This window comes from Stegostoma tigrinum, chromosome 9 (genome assembly GCF_030684315.1).
Source record: "Stegostoma tigrinum isolate sSteTig4 chromosome 9, sSteTig4.hap1, whole genome shotgun sequence".
Classification (NCBI taxonomy): Eukaryota; Metazoa; Chordata; class Chondrichthyes; order Orectolobiformes; family Stegostomatidae; genus Stegostoma; species Stegostoma tigrinum.
This window is the reverse complement of record NC_081362.1, coordinates 78,166,496-78,185,220: the sequence shown is the minus strand read 5'-3', so window position 1 is coordinate 78,185,220 and position 18,725 is coordinate 78,166,496. Positions and strand designations below refer to the sequence as shown.

Genomic DNA, 18,725 nt, shown 5'->3' with positions numbered 1-18,725 from the left:
ATAGCAACATCTTAGGTACAAGTACCTAGGTATAAATCTTGGATACAGCACAGGAATAAAAGTTGCATTACTCTACTGAGCCGAAAAATAAGTTTGTCCAGTGGAAGTTTAAGTACTTTACAGCTAATTAAGTGCTTTTCTGAAATGTAACCCCTTTTGTATAGGAGGAAATATGACAGCCACTATGGGCACATCAAACTCCCATAAACAGCAGTTTGATGATGGCCAGATAATCTGTTTCTGAGAGGTAGGTTGAGCAATAAATGTTATCCAGGACACCAGAGGTAACTCTCCTGTTCCTGTTCGAAATAGTACCAATGGATCTTTTATGTCCACCTGAGCAGGCAGATAGACCCTCTGCTTAATATTTCATCCAAAAATAATGCCCCTCCAACAGTGCTGTGCTCCCTCAGTATCGCTAGTCTAGATTTTTCTTTTGCTCAAGTCGTGAAACAAGATTTCAAGCCACAACCTCTGACAGAAAGGTGAAATGTGCTGCAAACTTAGTCATTAACACTTGCAACAAATATATTTTTTATGGGAAATGTGAATCTCTATAATCTTTTCTCTGGTATAATGCAGCTTACTGCTTGTTGTCACACTGTCTGTTCTTGAGCAATTATGTTATTTCTATTTATACTATGACCTGATTCAACACACACATAAAAGTGAAGTACTGCGCATGCTGGATATTTGAAATCAAAACAAAGTGCTGAAGAAACTCAGCAGCTCTGGCAGAATCTGTGGAGAGACAGACTGAATGAACATTTTAAGTCCAATGTAACTCTTCAGAAAAGTTCCTCCACTAATTTCTGCTTTTTATTTCCAGCACAGTACGCATTGCCCATGCCAACATTTCCAATGTTATTGCTTTGTTCGGTTTTTAGTGGTGTACACATTACTTCTTTTATCAGAAGTGTTGTCTTGTCCTTGCTTCTAGATCTTTGTTCCACAAGTAAAGGAGAAAAATTTGTGCATGAGCAGGAAGTCAAGTTCTTTGCTAAGGTACAACATTTTAAAAGGGGGAAACTGTTGTGAGAAATAAACGTATGAAATGCTGTTGAGCAAACACTTTCAATGGTGAACAAATAAAGGTCAATGACTCCTTGGGCTGTATCTACAGGACTCACTCACTGACAGCTTTCAAAGCTGGGGACACATAAGGCCCATTATGTGGCTGTCTTCTTGTCAGCCTGCTCGTCATCCTGAACTGCCTGAACCTTAATGTGGAGGTGGATATGGGTTGGTGTTGAGAAGGGTGGAGGGAGGCAGGCGGAGGTGGTGGAGGATGTTGGACAGCCCACATTGACCTGGGCTTTTTGAGGTTTTTGAGATGTGCAATTAATGGCCACCTAAGGGCCTCATTGCATTGCTGCAGGGAGAGAGTCATGCCACGTGGTTCACCCAGCTGCATTAGCTGCACAGGCTTGTTGAGTGAGGGTTGGAGATCATAATCTCCTTTTCCTGATCCTGAACCCATCGGAGACGCCCCTAAACAACCAGCACTTCCCACTCCCTCCTCCCTAACCCCCAAGGGAATCCGACATGTGTCCACCTGATCTCCTGAAACTCATCCCCAGTTCCCTCCCCTAAATCCTCCCGCCACTTAGTCCAGCCACTCCCATCCTGGATGACCGGGATTCTTGGGGTGTTTCTTGTCCCAGAGATGGCCAGTGCTTCCTCTGGTGCTGCTGGGACTACAGATCAATTAGGCTGTGAACTCTAAAGTTGGATTTCTTCCTCCAAGGTTGGAGTCTCACCTTGAAACAATTAATATTGATTCTAGCTATAATTCCTGGCAGAGCAGCCTGTCAGGATTGGGGAGGAGCGGTGTAGACCTCCATCCCCACCCTTACCTCCCTACTGTGCATGGAGACCTGTAAAATCCAGCTCCTTATTTTTGAGTCCCCAACGTAAAGTCAAACCTACTGCTCCAGGGTACCCACAATATACTTTGTGTTGGTGTCCAGGACAGTCATTACAGCTGAACCTAAAACATAAGAACTGTGAATGAAAAAATAGTGCAGTGAAAGAATAACTAATCATTGCAACAGGCTCTTGCGAAAGGTGGCGGGAGCAGTTAAGCCTAGATGATTCAGGTGAAAAATTAGGCCAATTTCTTTTAGAAGATGGAAGGCATTCAACAAGGTTCCTCATGGTAGACTGGTTAGCAAGGATAGATCACATGGAATACAAGGAGAAGTAGCCATCTGGATACAGAACTGGCTCGAAGGCAGAAGACAGAGAGTGGTTGTGGAGGGTTACTTTTCAGGCTGGAAGCCTGTGACCAGCGGTGTGTCACAAGGATCGGTGCTGGATCTGCTGCTTTTCATCATTTATATAACGATTTGGATGTGAACGTAAGAAGTAGAACATAGAACATAGAACAATACAGCACAAAACAGGCCCTTCGGCCCTCGATGTTGCGCCGACCTGTGAACTAATCTAAACCCCTCCCCCTACACTATCCCATCATTATCCATACGCTTATCCAAGGACTGTTTAAATGCCCCTAATGTGGCTGAGTTAGCTACCTTGGCAGGCAGAGTATTCCACGCCCTTCCAACCCTCTGAGTAAAGAACCTCCCTCTGACATCTGTCTTAAGTATGGTTAGTAAGTTTGCAGATATTCCCAAAATTGGAGGTGTAGTGGACAGCGCAGAAGGTCACCTCAGAGTACAAAGGGATCTTGATCAGATGGGCCAGTGGGCAGATAGAATTTAATTTAGATAAATGTGAGATGCTATGTTTTAGAAAGGCAAATCAGGGCGGATTTATACATTTAATACTAAGGTCCTTAGGAGTTTTACTGACTAAAGAAACCTTGGAATGTAGGTTCACAGTTCCTTGGAAGTGGAGTCACAGGTAAACAGGACAGTGAAAAAGGCGTTTGGTTTGTTTGCCTTTACTGGTCAGTGCACTGAGTATAGGAATTCATGTTGCAGCTGTACAGGACATTGGTTCGGCCACTTTTGGGGGACTGCAATCCTGGTTTCCCTGCTACAGGAAGTGTTGGTGTCCAGGACAATCATTACAGCCCACCTTGACCTGGGCTCTTTGAGGTTCTAAAACTTAAAAGGGTTCAGAAAAGATCTAGAGGGTGTTGCCAGTGTTGGATTGCTTGAGCTATAGGGAGAGGCTGAATAGGCTGGGGCTATTTTGTATGTATGGGTATAGCAGCTTAGTTCCATTTTGTGCCATTTCCTCATTCCCTCACAAATTGATTCTACTTAAGTAACTATCCAGAGTGTCAGAGGTTGAGGGTGACGCTATAAAGGTTTATAAAATCATGAGGGGCGTGGGTAAGGTAAATAGACAAGATCTTTTCCCCAGGGTAGGGGAGTCCGAAACTAGACGGCATAGGTTTAAGGTGAGAGGGAAAAGATTTAAAAGGGACCGAAGGGTTAACATTTTCACACAAACGGTAGTGCGTTTATGAAATGAGCTGCCAGACGAAGTGGTGGAGGCTGGTACAGTTACAACATTTAAAAGACATCTGGATGGATATATGAATCAGCAGAGTTTAGCGGGATTTAGAAGAATATGTGCCAAATGCTGGCAAATGGGACTCGAATTATCTAGGATGTCTGGCCGGCATGGATGGGCTGGACTGAAGGGTCTGTTTCCATGCTGTAAATACCTATGTGTCTGCGACTCTAAGATGATGTTTTTAGCATGCACGCTCTAGGTAATTTGAGACACGACTTGTGGTAAGTGACAGTAAAGTGACTTTTGTTTTCAAAGACCTGCAAAATATGTATTGAAGAATAACAAAGATTGATTAGTCAACAACACTGATTATTGCAGCATCTTGTGACCACTATGATAGAAGGTGAACTGAAGAATTTGATTTCCTTATCCTCTAGTTGAGAAACTGATGGATGTTTGACTTGAGTAACGTGCACACTCAGTGTTGCTCACTTTTGCAGGTCGTTCTGCCGCTAATTGATCAATATTTTAAGAACCACCGCCTGTATTTCCTGTCTACTGCGAGTAACCCTCTCAGTAGTGGAGGCCATGCATCTAACAAGGAAAAGGAGATGGTAACAAGGTAATGCTGGCATACTCTTTTTCACAGTGAGTTGTTGGTTGGGGGAGTGTCAACCTCTGCAGTGTGATTTGCTTATTATCATGGCAAGGAACCAAGTCACTTTAGGGAAAGGCAGATAATACTCAGTTCCAAACTTACAGGGCTACATTGCAGAATTGTTATGGAACAGAAGGAGGCCATTTGGCCCATCATGTCTGTACTCACTCTCCAAATGAGTATAGCAGCTCACTTCTATTTTTATGCCATTTCCTCATACCCTTGCATATTAATTCTATTTAAATAACTATCCAATGTCCTTTGAATGCTTCAATTAAATCAGTGTCCACCACATTTACACATAACACATGCCATACCATAACTATCATTGAGTAAAGAAGTTTTTTTTCTCACATCAATTTGCTTCTTTTGCAAATGACTTTAAATTCGTGTCGCCATGTACTTAAATCTTTTACAAGCGGGAACAGTACTCTATCCAGATTTCAAAAGCTTTTGAAAATATTTACTAATTGTGACAAATAAATCAATGCAGCCTGATTACAGGTACAGCTTCAACTTGACTTTTATTCATAATAAATAGAGAAATTGTATTTTAGTTGATGTGAAAGGTGTGTAGCATTGTGTCTTAACTAGCTGACTGCTTAGCCAGTTGAAGTCATAGGATCCCAACAGTGTAGAAACAGGCCATTTGGGCCAACACGTCTGAAGAACATCCCACCCAAACTCACCCACCCCCTGACCTTGTAATCCTGCATTCCCCATGGGTCATCCACCTAACCTCACATCTTTGAACTGTGGGTGGAAACGAGAACACACCCACACAGACAGGGGGCAAACATGTGAACTCCACACAGGCAGTTGCCTGGGGGTGGAATTGAACCCAAGTACCTGATGCTGTGAGGCAGTAGTGCTGACCACTGAGCCACCGTGCAGTCCTGGCTATGAGCTGTTTTTGAGGCAAGGCATTGCTCATGTTTCACATCACCTTTACTGCTGCCTTCCTGAGAGGTTCTACTTGGAGATCAACCTTCTCCTTGACTTTAGAATCTTAATTAAGCTCGCGATGCAACAAAACAGCAACTGACAAATGCAAAATCACCCAATCCAGAACCTCCTCATATAAAAAAAGAAGGTTGATAGCAAATTTAACAGAAGTGTTCAAAATCAAGAGGGGTCTAAATGCAGTAGGAAGGGAGAAACAGTTCCCATTGATAGAGGGGTCCAAAACCAGAGGACGTTACTTTGTGGTGGTTGGTGATTAAACATGGGGAAACCATTGCTTATGCTGTGAATGGTTAGGATCTGGGATGCACTTACCTGAGTCTGTGATGGAGGCAGATTTAATCTTGGCTTTCAAAGAATAATTAGACCCTTCTTCAGCAATGGTTAATTATTCTTGTAAACTGTTATTCGCAGAGCCAAGTAAGTAGGTCATCTGTATCTGATGGCTCTGTTGTCTGATGATGACCCAGTAAAAGGTAACTGGAAGTTTATCTGAGAGAATGGAAAAATACAGCAATTTCTTTGACCTTCTTATACAAATAGAACAATTTATAATTGATAAGAGTTAATGATGACAGTTCAGGCAAAAATTTTGTTTTGAATCTCTAGTCTTAACAAGGATTTTGTTGAACATTAGAATGTCGAACTTGAGAGCAGGAATTTGGCATTTGGCCCTGAAGCCAGTTGTGTCATTTTCTAAGACTGTATCTGATTCAATTGTGGACTCAACTCCATTTCCCTATCTGTCTCTTTCTGTGTTCTTTGACTCCCTTGTTCCTATGAATTGATCTAAGCGAGCAATGAATAAATTCAATGATTCAACTTCTACAGCTTGTGGAGATATTCTTCAACTGGCCACTAGAAAGAATCCATTCTTTTATTCAAATATTAATCAATTATGAGGGGTGTTTATAGAGAATGCCCACACTTAAATCTACTCTATTTAAAAAATTCTAGGTAAGATGACTATTAATATTTATTCTGGAAAAGTATCATCAATACATTAATTATCATTTTTATATTAATGAACATACACTTAAACATTGTGGGTTTCTAGTGCAATATACCTTATTAAGAAAGAAAGTATTCCTATATATACATCAAACTCATTCGCTCATTACTTAGATTTTTGTTAAATGGACTAACAATTTATTATTAAATATTAGGTGAATGTAAATGTAATTTTTTAAATTAACATTACAAATTGCATTTCCAAGAGGGGATTGCTGATATATAGTTGTATAGTTATTACCATGTGATTAGATTGCCACCTATTGAGAAAACTCAGTAAATGTTGAACAGCCTCATCAGAAGAAATGATACGAGAAAAGTAGGTAAATTTAGTTATTAATGTGAAAAATACTTTTATTTTATATTTTAAAAGATGTACATTTCACTTTTGCAAGTAAAGTTGTATCACTTCACTTTTTAAAATATATATTATGAAAATCAATTCAACTACAAATTGATCAAAGTCAAATCTTGCAGCATGGAACAGTGCAAGGGTGGCACGGTGGCTCAGTGGTTAGCACTGCAGACTCTCTGCGCCAGGGACCCAGGTTTGATTCCTGCCTCAGGCGACTGTCTGTGTTGAGTTTGCACATTCTCCCTACGTCTGCATGGGTTTCCTCCGGGTACTCTGGTTTCCTCCCACAGTCCAAAGATGTGCAGGCTAGGTGGATTGGCCATGCTAAGTTGCCCGTCGTGTTCAGGGGTGTGTCAGTTATAGGGGGATGGGTCTAGGTGGGATGCTTCAAGGGGCAATGTGGGCTTGTTGGGCTGAAGGGCCTGTTTCCACACTGTAGGGAATCTAATCTAATGGAAGGGAGCTCCAATTCTCATGATACAGATGATTGTATTGACATGCTGTACTCTAGAAGGATTCACTGTGGGTTCACATTACAATTGAAATTTTGATCTTGGACGGATCATCAAGGAGGAGTATGGAGAAAAGACCGAGCATTTCTCCTGGGACAGTTAGAGATTAGTTATTCTGCCTCAGTTGGCATTGCCTTTTGCAGCTGTTTCTGTAGGATGATGGTCACGGGCTTGGAACTGATCACATTCGCTGGTTCTCAGTCAGAGCATGATGTGAGATGATAGTTCAGTGATCCTGAATGAAATAAGGTAATGTGCGGGTTGGAGATTTTAAATAAAAACTTAAACCTGTTCCAGTGTATCTGATAGAATTTTACAGTGAAATTTGACTGAACCTATAGCAAACCAAGAAGTGCTCTTTTGCTTTAATGAACTTTTATTTTTGTTAACACATAGAAGCTGCTTGAATCATGTTAATAAAAGCTTTGCTCTTGGCTTTGCATATAATGTGCACTTTTATGTTACAGACTCATAATCTAGGCAACAATGTGTCCCTACAGCTCTATGATGGTCCCTCACTGTGTAGTTCCAACTGTGTTTTTTAAAAAGACTTCTTTCTTCATGATGTCACATTACTCGATAGGCTTTTATTTCAGCTGTTTCCTTTTACTGTTTTGTTTTCCCTCTGTTCTTCTTTCTCTCCACTTCAGCCTCTTCTGCAAACTTGGAGTGCTTGTCAGACATAGGATATCACTGTTTGGTAAGCTAAAGTATTGACGACTGAAGCATGGCACCGTATTATTTCTCGCCATATATATGTTTTGATTTTATGCTTTGCCCATTTGCACGGCTAGTTTAGCATGTCATGTGTTTGGCTCATAGGGATGCCAGTCTCTTTGCCAATAGTTCCTGCCCTGCCAGTAAATCCGACTATTCCACAGGAATGGTGCCTTGCTCCCGGTTCCATCACTGTCAGTTTTGGTTAATGATCTTTAGCCTGCTTGCCTGCCGTTGTTCCCGAAAATCTGGATTATCTAAGATTCATTGTTTAACTATGTATAGAAAAAGCATGATATTGTATCTGTCCATTGATGGAAGCATTTTTTTCTGTACACCAATGACAACTGTTGTGTTTTACAGTATTTCAAATATTTGTGCCAATTGAGATGTCTTCCGTTTGTTTAATCAACAATATAACAAATACCATGAGCTATGCATGACAGTCTGTTCCTTTGGTCCCTGAGTGGAGTAATTAATTGTGATTATTGATTCATTGTAGTTTACTCATCTTAAGTGACAGCTGGAGACTCTGCTGGTGTTCTTACTAGACGAACATAAAAGTTGTCACCATACCCTGCTCTCTCATGAAAAAAAGAGAGCAAGATGACCGATGATAAGTTGGACCCAAGGATTCCCACACCTCAGGCAAGGAGTGAGGTTGAGAAGGCAGGACCTTCATAGTAGCCTCAACTAGTACAGCCCACACTGTTGGCATCACCCTTCATCATAAACCAATTGTCCAGCCAAATGAGTGAAGAGACTGTATGATGTTATGGAGTCAGAGAGCTGTCCAGCTTAGAAACAGGCCTTTCAGCCCTTGTTTTAGGGGAAACGTTTCTACAAAATAGGTGCTCCCAAGTGCCATCTGAACTTATATAACATGGCAATGAATGGCGAGGGAAGGTCACCAGTCATTATGTACATATTGGCTGCTATGAGGGTGAGAATTATGTGACAGCTGAGGACACTGCCACCTTGAATTTCTACAGGATTTACCCTCAGTTTCCCACCATGACCTATTTAGAAATTTTGGGAAGATATTATAAATTGCCACATATTCAGCATTATTCCCAATCTTCTCTGTCGTTATGGAAATGAATTGGGCAACAGCCACTTTGATCATATCATTTCCCTAGAAGTGCCAGATTTACCATGTTTCTGACATGCACATGCACGTTTAGGCAAAGGCTCTGGACGTAATTTCAAGACGCTTTGTAAAATCTAGTCACAATGGTACATAGTGAAGCACATAAATGGTCAATGCTTGATGTAAAGCTAATGTCAAATAATTATGAGAGATAATGGGAACTGCAGATGCTGGAGATTCCAAGATAATAAAATGTGAGGCTGGATGAACACAGCAGGCCAAGCAGCATCTCAGGAGCACAAAAGCTGACGTTTCGGGCCTGGACCCTTCATCAGAGAGGACCCTCTCTGATGAAGGGTCCAGGCCCGAAACGTCAGCTTTTGTGCTCCTGAGATGCTGCTTGGCCTGCTGTGTTCATCCAGCCTCACATTTTATTATCGTCAAATAATTATGTCTTTTTTAATTTGTGCAACATCTTAGAAAGAACGTGGCAATGATCAGAAGGCTATGGACTGGGGTGCATTTATTTCCAAAAACAAAATTATTGGAAATAAAGAAATAGAGTCAGATTTGAAAACAAAAGGGCAATTCACCTATTAACCTGTACCTTGCATGTCTCCTTCCAAATACGGTAAAGTTTCTTCACGCTGGCAGTGCTGATTCAAAATCTGAAATACAGGCTCAAAGTTTGTGGTATTTGATAGGTACTTCCATTCTGCACCACAGCAAACATTATTTGTTTGTCGTTACACCACCATAGCAGTAGTGGTTGTGGACAGATCAGTAAAGCATAGTCCATTTTTGCAGCAATAGTAAATCAATTTTGTTTTTAATGCAGGGAATGACGCCACGTCAATTGTAAACTGTCTTCACATTTTGGGCCAGACTTTGGATGCCAGGTAAACCATTTGACCAGTGTTGTTTAGGTAAATAAGTGACTACTAGCATAACTACCCTCTCCTTCTAAGAGTTGTTGTCAGAATGGATGATGGCTAATCGTCTCTAGTGGGCCTCAAGTTAAAATCAGCTTCCATGTGTCTTCTCAAATAAGGGTAATAGCATGAGCTGGACCTGCACAGCAGAGTTCAAGTTTCACTTCAATGTTATATTGTGTGTAGAATGGATGACCTGAATTGCAAACCTCAGTGTGCCTCGAGATTGTAAACTACATTTCATTGTTGTGCTGATTACTTGAGTCACTGTAGGTAGAAAAGGAGGCAGGGGGTGTGTTCTGGTGAAAGAGAAGGATGTTCTTTCTTCTGGGTCTTTTCTGTTTGTAGCTAGTTTCTTTTGTTCCTAGAAATCTCAAGTCTCCAAGTTATAGTCAGACAGGTTCATTTAGAAATTCAAGCTTTCGGAGCTCAGCCCCTTCCATAGGCGTAGTGTGTGTGTGAGAGAGAGTTTAAGACAAAGAATTTATGAGCAGAGTAGTAACAACCCTAAAACTGGCCGTCTCTTGTTGAACAGTTAATCAGTTGGAAGGAGACTCCTGATTAAAATGGAAAACCCAGATTCCTTTCAAGTCATTGTCCCAAGATAATTAAAGGTTTTATCAAAGTATGTAAGAGGTGAAATCTGAGGTCAGACAATACATTTTAGGTGTGAGATCTTGCTTCGAATCTGTTTATGTTTTAAACTGGGGTCATTTTTTTGAGCAAAACAGAATGTATCTTCAACTACACAAACATCTTGGAAGAAATAATTTGTGTGTTTGTGTGTCTGTGTGTGTGTGTGTGTGTGTGTGTGTCTGTGTGTGTGTAGTGTGGTGGGGTCACCTGTAGTACGACATAAGCCCAAGATCACAACTGGAGCAATTGGCTATCAGCCGCTGGTCAGCGATTTTCGTTGCTGTGTATCTTGAAGTCCACTCTGGAGGATACTTATACAAAGATCCGAGGCTGAATATCTTTCACTCTTGAAGTGTTCCTCCATTGGGAGGGAACACACCTATCCTGTAATCGTTGCATGGTGTCCATTCATCTGTTGTCATAGTGCCTGCATGGTGTCACAGGCAAGGATGCTCTGAGACATGCTATATTGGCAAGAACATGCAGATGTTACGACAACAGCTGAATGGACACCATGCAATAATAACCAGACAGGTATGTTCCCTCCTAGTGGGGGAACACTTCAGGGGTCAAGGACATTCAGCCTCAGATCTTCGGGTAAACATTCTCCAAGATAGATTTCACGATACACAACAACACAGTTTATCGCTAAGCAGAGGCTGATAGCTAAGTTCCATATCCATAAGGGTAGCCTCAATCATAATCTTGGGTTCATGTCATACTGCAGGTGACCCCACCACACTATACGTCCTCCCCACACACACATACACAGATCCTCTCTCACACACACGCTCTCAGACACCCCCACACACGCATACACATACACTCCCAGACACTCACACTTTCTCAAGAGCACACACACACTCAGATACTCTGTCTCTCTCTTTCGTTCCCTCATAGACACACACACACAAACACACACACACACACACACACACACACACACACACACACACAAACAGATTCTAAGCAAGACCTCACACCTAAAATGCATTCTCTGACATGAGATGCCACCTCTTGTATACTTTGATAAAACCTTTAATTATCTCAGGACAATGACTCGAAAGGAATCTGGGTTTCGCATTTTAATCAGGAGTCTCCTTCCCAACGGATTAAAGATTCAAGATTCAGTTTTAGGCTTATTACTTATCTGATTATAAGAATCATAGAATCCCTACAGTGTGGAAACAAGCCCTTCGGCCAAACAAATCCACACTGACCCTCAGATCATCCCATCCACACCCATCCCCCTGTAACAAATCTAACCTACACATCACTGAACATTACAGGCAATTTAGCATGGCCAGTCAATTTAGCCTGCAGATTTTTGACTGTGGGAGGAAACTGGAGCACCCAGAGGAAATCCACGCAGATACAAGGAGAACATGCAAACTCCACTCAGACAGTCACCCAAGGGTGGACTCAAACCTTGGTTTCTGGTGCTGAGAGGCAGCACTGCTAACCTCTGAGCCACTCTGCCACCCAAAATTCTGTGTCTAATACTCGGTCTCCCACACTACGCCTGAGGAAGGACCTGAGTTCTGCACGCTTGCATTTTCAAATAAATTTGTTGGATTATAACCTGGTGTAGTGTGATTTTTGGCCTTGTCCGCACCAGCCCAATAGTAGCATCTTCACATCCTCGAATCCACTAATGGAAGATTCTGAAAGGAACCCTGCTACTTCACATTGAATGAATGCCTTCAACAAAGTGTTGAGCATGTTCTTGTGTTGCTCAATTTTTACCATAAGAGAGCTTGACACCAGTTTGAAAAGCAAAATATTCGCATAGGATTGCATTTTCTGTTTGTATGTTAAAAGTTATTTGAATCCAGTAATGCATATGGATTTGCTGCTCATGAACTAAGATGACAGAACGCCAAAGAATAACTTGGGAATAAATTTACAAAATTTGTGCAATTTTCAAATTGTAGAAATTAAACTGCAATGTGATTATTGGACCAAGTGAGACAAATTGTGATTCTGAAACTCTTCCGTTCCCCTTCCTGGACACCTTTTTTTTGATACATGTTGTACAACAGTTATCTTGTTGGGTTAGGATGCAGCAGAATTGTAATTTGAGACAGGAAAATGCAAGAGCTGTGAATTGTGGAGACAGCAGGAACTGCAGATGCTGGAGAATATGAGATACCAAGGTGTAGAACTGGATGAATAGAGCAGGCCAAGCAGCATCAGAGGAGCAGGAAGGCTGACGTTTCGGGGCAAGACCCTTCTTCTCCTCTGATGCTGCTTGGCCTGCTCTGTTCATCCAGCTCTACACCTTGGCGTGAGCTATGATTTTGTTGGCTGAAAGATCTTTCCTGCCATAAGAGTCATAGAGCTGTAAAGAACGGAAACAGACTCATTGGTCTAACTTGTCCATGCCAATCAGATATTCAAAATTAATCCAGCCTCATTTGTCAGCATTTGGTCCATATCCCTCTAAACCCTTCCTATTCATATACCTATCCAGATACCTTTTAATTGTTGTCATTGTATCCGCCTTGACCACTTCCACTGGCAGTTTGTTCCATACGTGCAACACCCTCTGTGTGAGGAAGTGACCCCTTAGGTCCCTTATAAATCTTTCCCCTCTCACCTTAAACCTATGCCGTCTACTTTTGGACTCCCTCACTCTGGGGAGAAGACCTTGTCTATTAACCCTATCTATGCCCCTCATGATTTTATAAACCTCTGGAAGGTCACACCCTGACCTATTCAGCTTCTCCCAAATTGCTCACACAGTCCAACACTGGCAACATCCTTGTAAATCTTTTCTAAACCCTTTCAAGTTTCACTGCATCCTTTCAAAGCAGGGATACCAGAATTGCACACAGTATACCAGTAGTGGCCTAACCAATGTCCTCCATGGCTGTAACATGATCTGCCAATTATTATACTCACTGCACTGTGCAATAAACGCAAGCATACCAGATGCCTTCCTCACTGACCGATCTACCTGCAATTCCACTGTCAACCTACACTCCAAGGTCCCTTTGTTCAACAGCAATTCCAAGGACCTTGCCAATTGGACGATTGGTGGGGAATTGCCACTCCCACCCCCTGTCAGTTCTGGGGGTGGACTGATGTAATCGAATGTCCCTTAGGTATATAAGTAGCCACTGGAAAGTCTTATTCACAGTTGAGGACAATAGCAATGGAAAGATCCACCTGCCAAGCGCTGCAGGCCAGTCAGCTTCTCATCCCACCAGTGCTAGTGGGAGCCATTGGTGTTGTTGGAATTTTATTAACTGAGGTGCAGGACCATAGTGCGGCCCCTGACTGAAGCTGAGTGATGGCAGGTTGAGGGTAGAGTGTTGGAGGCAAGTACAGATGGGGTGTCTTTCAGCACTGAAGGAGCCCCCCCAACTCCATCTTGTGGTTCTCAGATACGAATGGTGATCTTACAGGTATTACATGGAGTGTTCTTGTTAATGTAGAGGCAGATGATGTTTTAGAGTCACTCATTAAAGCTCAGCATGATTTGTCTACCTGTTAACCCCCTCTAAGTGATTATCTTGTTGTACACAGAACGGTGATGAAGACTGGCCTGGAGTCTGTTAAGTTGGCTCTACGAGCCTTTTTTGAAAATGCAGCAGAAGATTTGGAAAAGACCATAGAGAACCTTAAACTGGGCCAATTCACTCACACCAGGACACAGCCAAAGGGAGTGACCCAGATCATCAATTACACTACAGTGGCACTGCTACCAGTCTTGTCATCATTGTTTGAACACATTGGACAGCACCAGTTTGGAGAAGATCTGATCTGTATGCTTCTATTCTTTGTTATATTTTAGTAACCCTGTGATAAATCTAATCTAACAGATATCACCATAGCTTTTCTCTTTTGGAATTTTAACTGTATATTATCAAACAATAACCTTACAATAATTCAAATATAGTTCAGTGTAGATGCTGTCAGAATGTGTTACACTGCAGCATGAGGTTGTACTTTATGCCCGTTGATGACCTGCTTAAAACCTTACAGAAGACTGAAGAGACATTGGAAGACTCCTTGGCCTATTGAGGCCCTTCAGTGGCCAATTAATGATGACCTAGTGTCGGATAAATTGGGGATGGGGGTATTCTCCTTTGCCTATCAAGACTCAACCTCTTCCCCTTCCAGATCATCCCACTTTTAATCCACCCCAGCTCCTTGAACTCGGTCCACTATAACCCCTTCATCTCCCTTGCTGAAACTCCTAACCCTGGATTTAGCTCGATTCTTCAGCCTTACAGGATTGCCAAAATAGCATGAGCTGTAGCCACCACTAATGGATGGTGCTGCAGGAACTGCAGAGCTTGGCTGGAAACTCTCTAACCTAGAAAGAGGCAAATGCCTTACCTTAAAGTAATTAATGTTGCCCCAGTGTTCATTTGACAACCATTGGAATTGTAGACAGGTCTCTTTCTCCTGATCTTTTTGCCAAAAGTTAATTGGTTGATGGGAGCCAGGATGGTCTGCTGACAAGGTCAAGGGTATTGCTGAAATCTGAGCATCCTGAGAGGGGAGGATGTAAAACCAGAGGATTTGGTCCCCAAGAGAAGTATTGTGAACCATAAGGAAGATAACATAGGACTTGAAAAGGCCACACAACAGGTTAGCAAAATGGGTGGAAAAATGGCTGATGAAATTTTAGTAGAGAGGAATGAAGGGATTTTTTTGGCTGCAAGAGACAGACAATAAAGGGCATGCAGGAGATGAGGGATCTGTACATAATCTATTGTGGTGGCAGGACAGTTTGAGAAAATGGTTAATAAAACATATTACGTCATTGTTTTATCAATAGGACCATAAACCACCAAAGCAAGGATGTTATGTAAAACTCCGGCTCATCCTCAACTAGAGTATTTTGTCTAGCTTGGGAGACTACATCTGAGGAAGGATGTGAAGGCAGCAAAATGGTTCTGATAAAATTCACACAAATGGTTCTAGTGAATCAAAACTTTGGTTACATGCAGATTGGAGAAATTGAAGTTGTTTCCTTGGAAGTTAAGAAGAGACTTGATTGGGGTATCGATTATTATGAGGGACCTGGACAGGGAAGATAAGGAAAGCTGTTCATATTGACGGCTGTAACAAGAACCAGAGAGCAAACGTTTAAGTTAATCAGGAATAGAAGCAATGGCGACTTGAGGAAAAACTTCCTTACACAATTAGTGGTTAGGATCTAGAATGCACTGCCTGAGAGTTTGGCGGAGGCACGGGTGAATTAAATTATTCAAGAAGATCTAAGATCACCGTATGAATAAGCAAAAAATTGCAGGGCTATAGGAAAAAATGATAGTGGCGCTGGATAAATTACACTTTCAGAGACCCAGCTCAGACATGACAGACTGAATGGCCTCCTTCTGTGCTGTAACCATTCTATGGTTTTTGTCTGGCTATAGCCATGAAGAGAATACTCCTTTAAATCACACTTTAATTGTGAGGTTTTAAAATATAGGATTCTGGTTAGCTGAGGACTTTATATTCAGACTACATGAGAACACATGCTTAACTGAAAATGTTTAACAAGAGGATGTGAGCATTTCTTGTTTCCTTCAGCATATCGCTAATAAATGTTGTATATCACTGTCTATGCAGGGATGTTTAAAATCTGCAAAACACACAAGGCAATAACTCAGAGTTGGAGATTGATCAGTTGCTAGCATGTACTCCAACTTCACATTTTCTTGTAGATTGATCTAACCAGCTACAACAGCTCAGTTCAATATGTGAGTTCACATCTCATCATTCAGATCGACCTGGCTATCTCTCCTTTCTACAGAATGGTAGTGGACAAACAGTCTTGCTCTTTGAATGAACTCTTCTGTTTCCCAGATTAATCTGTCTGTGTTCTGCTGTCCAGTTCAATAAACACTTATTTTTCTTTGAATGACAGCAAGTAATTAATCCAACAATGTAAATGACAGTGAGCAACCAAATGCCTGATGTGACAAAAACAACAGTACTTCGGATGCTGTCCCCCAAACCCCCAGTCCCCCCTCCCACCAAAAAGAAAGAATGGAGAGAATTATAAATTTGACAACTGCTTGGTTTGCACTGTAAGGGGATTATTATAAGAGAGGCAACTAACCAAAGCCCTACAGGACACTGGTTATCCTGTTAGGATTATTGCTTGCTGTATATGGTGCAAAATTGCAAATGGTCCATAAAGAGCCACTTTCAAAATTGAGAAGTTCCCAGCCTGATTCAAGTATGCCTGGAAAGGCAAAGCATCTAAAAAAAGTTTAAGCACCTAAACAAGTCACTTCACGCTACTACTATGCAGTGGCTATGCCAGTGGTAATTTCCAATAATAATATGCTGCTATTAATCCCAAAAGAATGCCTATCAGACAATTGGTTAAACTGGTGTGGATTTCACTACGAATGCAATGCTAGCTATGTAAGTTCAATGATTTATTAATCAAATTAAATTAAATCAAACAAAATGTTCCTACATATCACATTCAGCCAGCTTCTGCATTTGTTTTGTTCATTCATGGGATGAGGGTGTTGCTGGCTAGGCAGCATTTATTGCCTATGTCAATTACCCAGAGGGCAGTTGAGAGTCAACCACATTGTTGTGGGCCTGGAGTCACATGTAGGCCAGACCAGGTAAGGTTGACAGTTTCCTTCCCTAAAGGACATTTGTAGAACTGGAAACAAAATGTCTGTTGTTGGATTTGATTTCAACAATGGATCAAACTTACTGAACCTCCTGAGTTCATAACACTGTTCATGTATCCTTTCGAGAAGTAACATAGCTTTAGACAAAGGGGCTTGCTCTGTACACACAAATGGAATTTGTTCAAAGCTTGTGTCTTTCTGAATTACCCAGGAAGCCTATATTTTCTTTCTTGCTGCCTTATCCAATCAGAGTCGACTCAGTCAGCCTTTTTTCTTGTGGTATAAATTGTTAGGATCATTTGAAATTTAGTATTCCTGCTTCTGTCCTGATCACTGCAAAATAAAAAAAAGACTTTGGTAACATTTTCAACAATATTCAAGTTCTTTAGTACTAAGTGACTTCATAGATGCATTTGCTAGTGCAAAGTTTCTGATTGTTGATCTTAGAGAGAACATGACAAGTTGTCAACAGTAAGTAAAATTAGACACAATATTAAACAATTCTTCAACATTGTTTCATTTTGGTCAGTTGTTACTGGTCACTTTAAATCGTGTGTTCAATATAAAGATCATTTTCTACAACATACTACTTTTGAGACAAAGCTCAAGGCTTAAATAAATGAGCTGCTAATTTAAAAATCATGCTTTCTCATAATTGATTTCTTCTGTGTAAATTTGGTGATGCCAGCAAAGCAGATTTTGTTGGATAGGTATGTTCAGATTCAGTTTTCTAGTGTGGATTGCCACAGTGTTAACTCATTTACTAGCGAAATGTAATACAGTGGAAGTATTTCAATACAAGCTATGACCAAGGTGTGGACTTGGTTAAAGAACATTCTTGTGTTAACAGCATAAAACATTCTCAACATCAAGGGCATCAGTGATTAATTGTGATTTCTTGAGAGTGCATGGAAGGAAGATATTTTCTAATTTTTATTGAAACTGAGAATTAATGTTGTGCTGGTGGCGCTCTTCTTTTTCAGTGGATGACGTACAAGTTTCTGGTTACAGAATATTAAGCAGCTTGTATGCATTGGGCACAGGGAAAAGCATATATGTAGAAAGGTAAGGAAATAACCAGTGAAAATATTGTAAAATAGAAAGCTTGCTTCAAAGCTTCTAAGAATGACTTTCATTGTGATATCATATATCATGATAATTTGTACATAATCAGTAACATTCTCAATGTTTCTTCCCCAAATATATAACCTGCAACACTCCAAATTACAGCTTTATGTAGTTTTAATTAATGAGCTTTTCCTGTTCATCAATGCCATTAATTAAAATTGGATTGGTTAGCATCCATCCATCTTGGGAGATAATGAATTTCATCCAGGATGCATGTCATTTTTGTATGGAACATGGTTTGCCGTGACGATACAGATCGATTTGTGAGTGACAGTCCATTTTGTACAGATGAATGGTTTTGGCCTAGGTTGACTGAATTTTGTTTTCCTTCTGGTGGATGCGGTTTCCTGCTGTAGGATAATTTGTCTTGACCGCTCCTTTCTCTATACCCTATCTGACTGTTTGTCTCTAGCGTTCTGGTCAGCAGCATGTACCATGCATTGATTCTAATCTTAGCAATTTGGTGTCTTGTCACTTGTGGACATCGTAAATTCACAGATGTTTGCAACGTGTGGCTTTATGCTGATAGCAAGCTTATCACAGAGTGGGTCTTTGGGAATGTAGCCATCATCTGGTTAGCTCACATAAGTCAGCCAACAGCAGCTCTCTGGCTTATTTTGTTCCATGCTTCTGTTGTACAGTTTTGGCAACTTAAATGGCACAGTAGTAAGGAATGT

At 41.1% G+C, this 18,725-nt stretch overlaps 1 protein-coding gene across 1 annotated transcript in view; it reads left to right on the top strand.

The window, feature by feature from the left end:
• The window catches only part of ryr2a (ryanodine receptor 2a (cardiac)), a 684,685-nt gene that overhangs the window by 512,935 nt on the left and 153,025 nt on the right, over nt 1–18,725 (top strand). The window contains exons 59-64 of the mRNA XM_048535805.2: nt 941–1,005; nt 3,930–4,051; nt 7,579–7,628; nt 9,574–9,634; nt 13,835–14,073; nt 17,904–17,985. Coding sequence (XP_048391762.2) covers nt 941–1,005; nt 3,930–4,051; nt 7,579–7,628; nt 9,574–9,634; nt 13,835–14,073; nt 17,904–17,985 — 619 coding nt within the window. The remainder of the gene's footprint in view (nt 1–940; nt 1,006–3,929; nt 4,052–7,578; nt 7,629–9,573; nt 9,635–13,834; nt 14,074–17,903; nt 17,986–18,725) is intronic.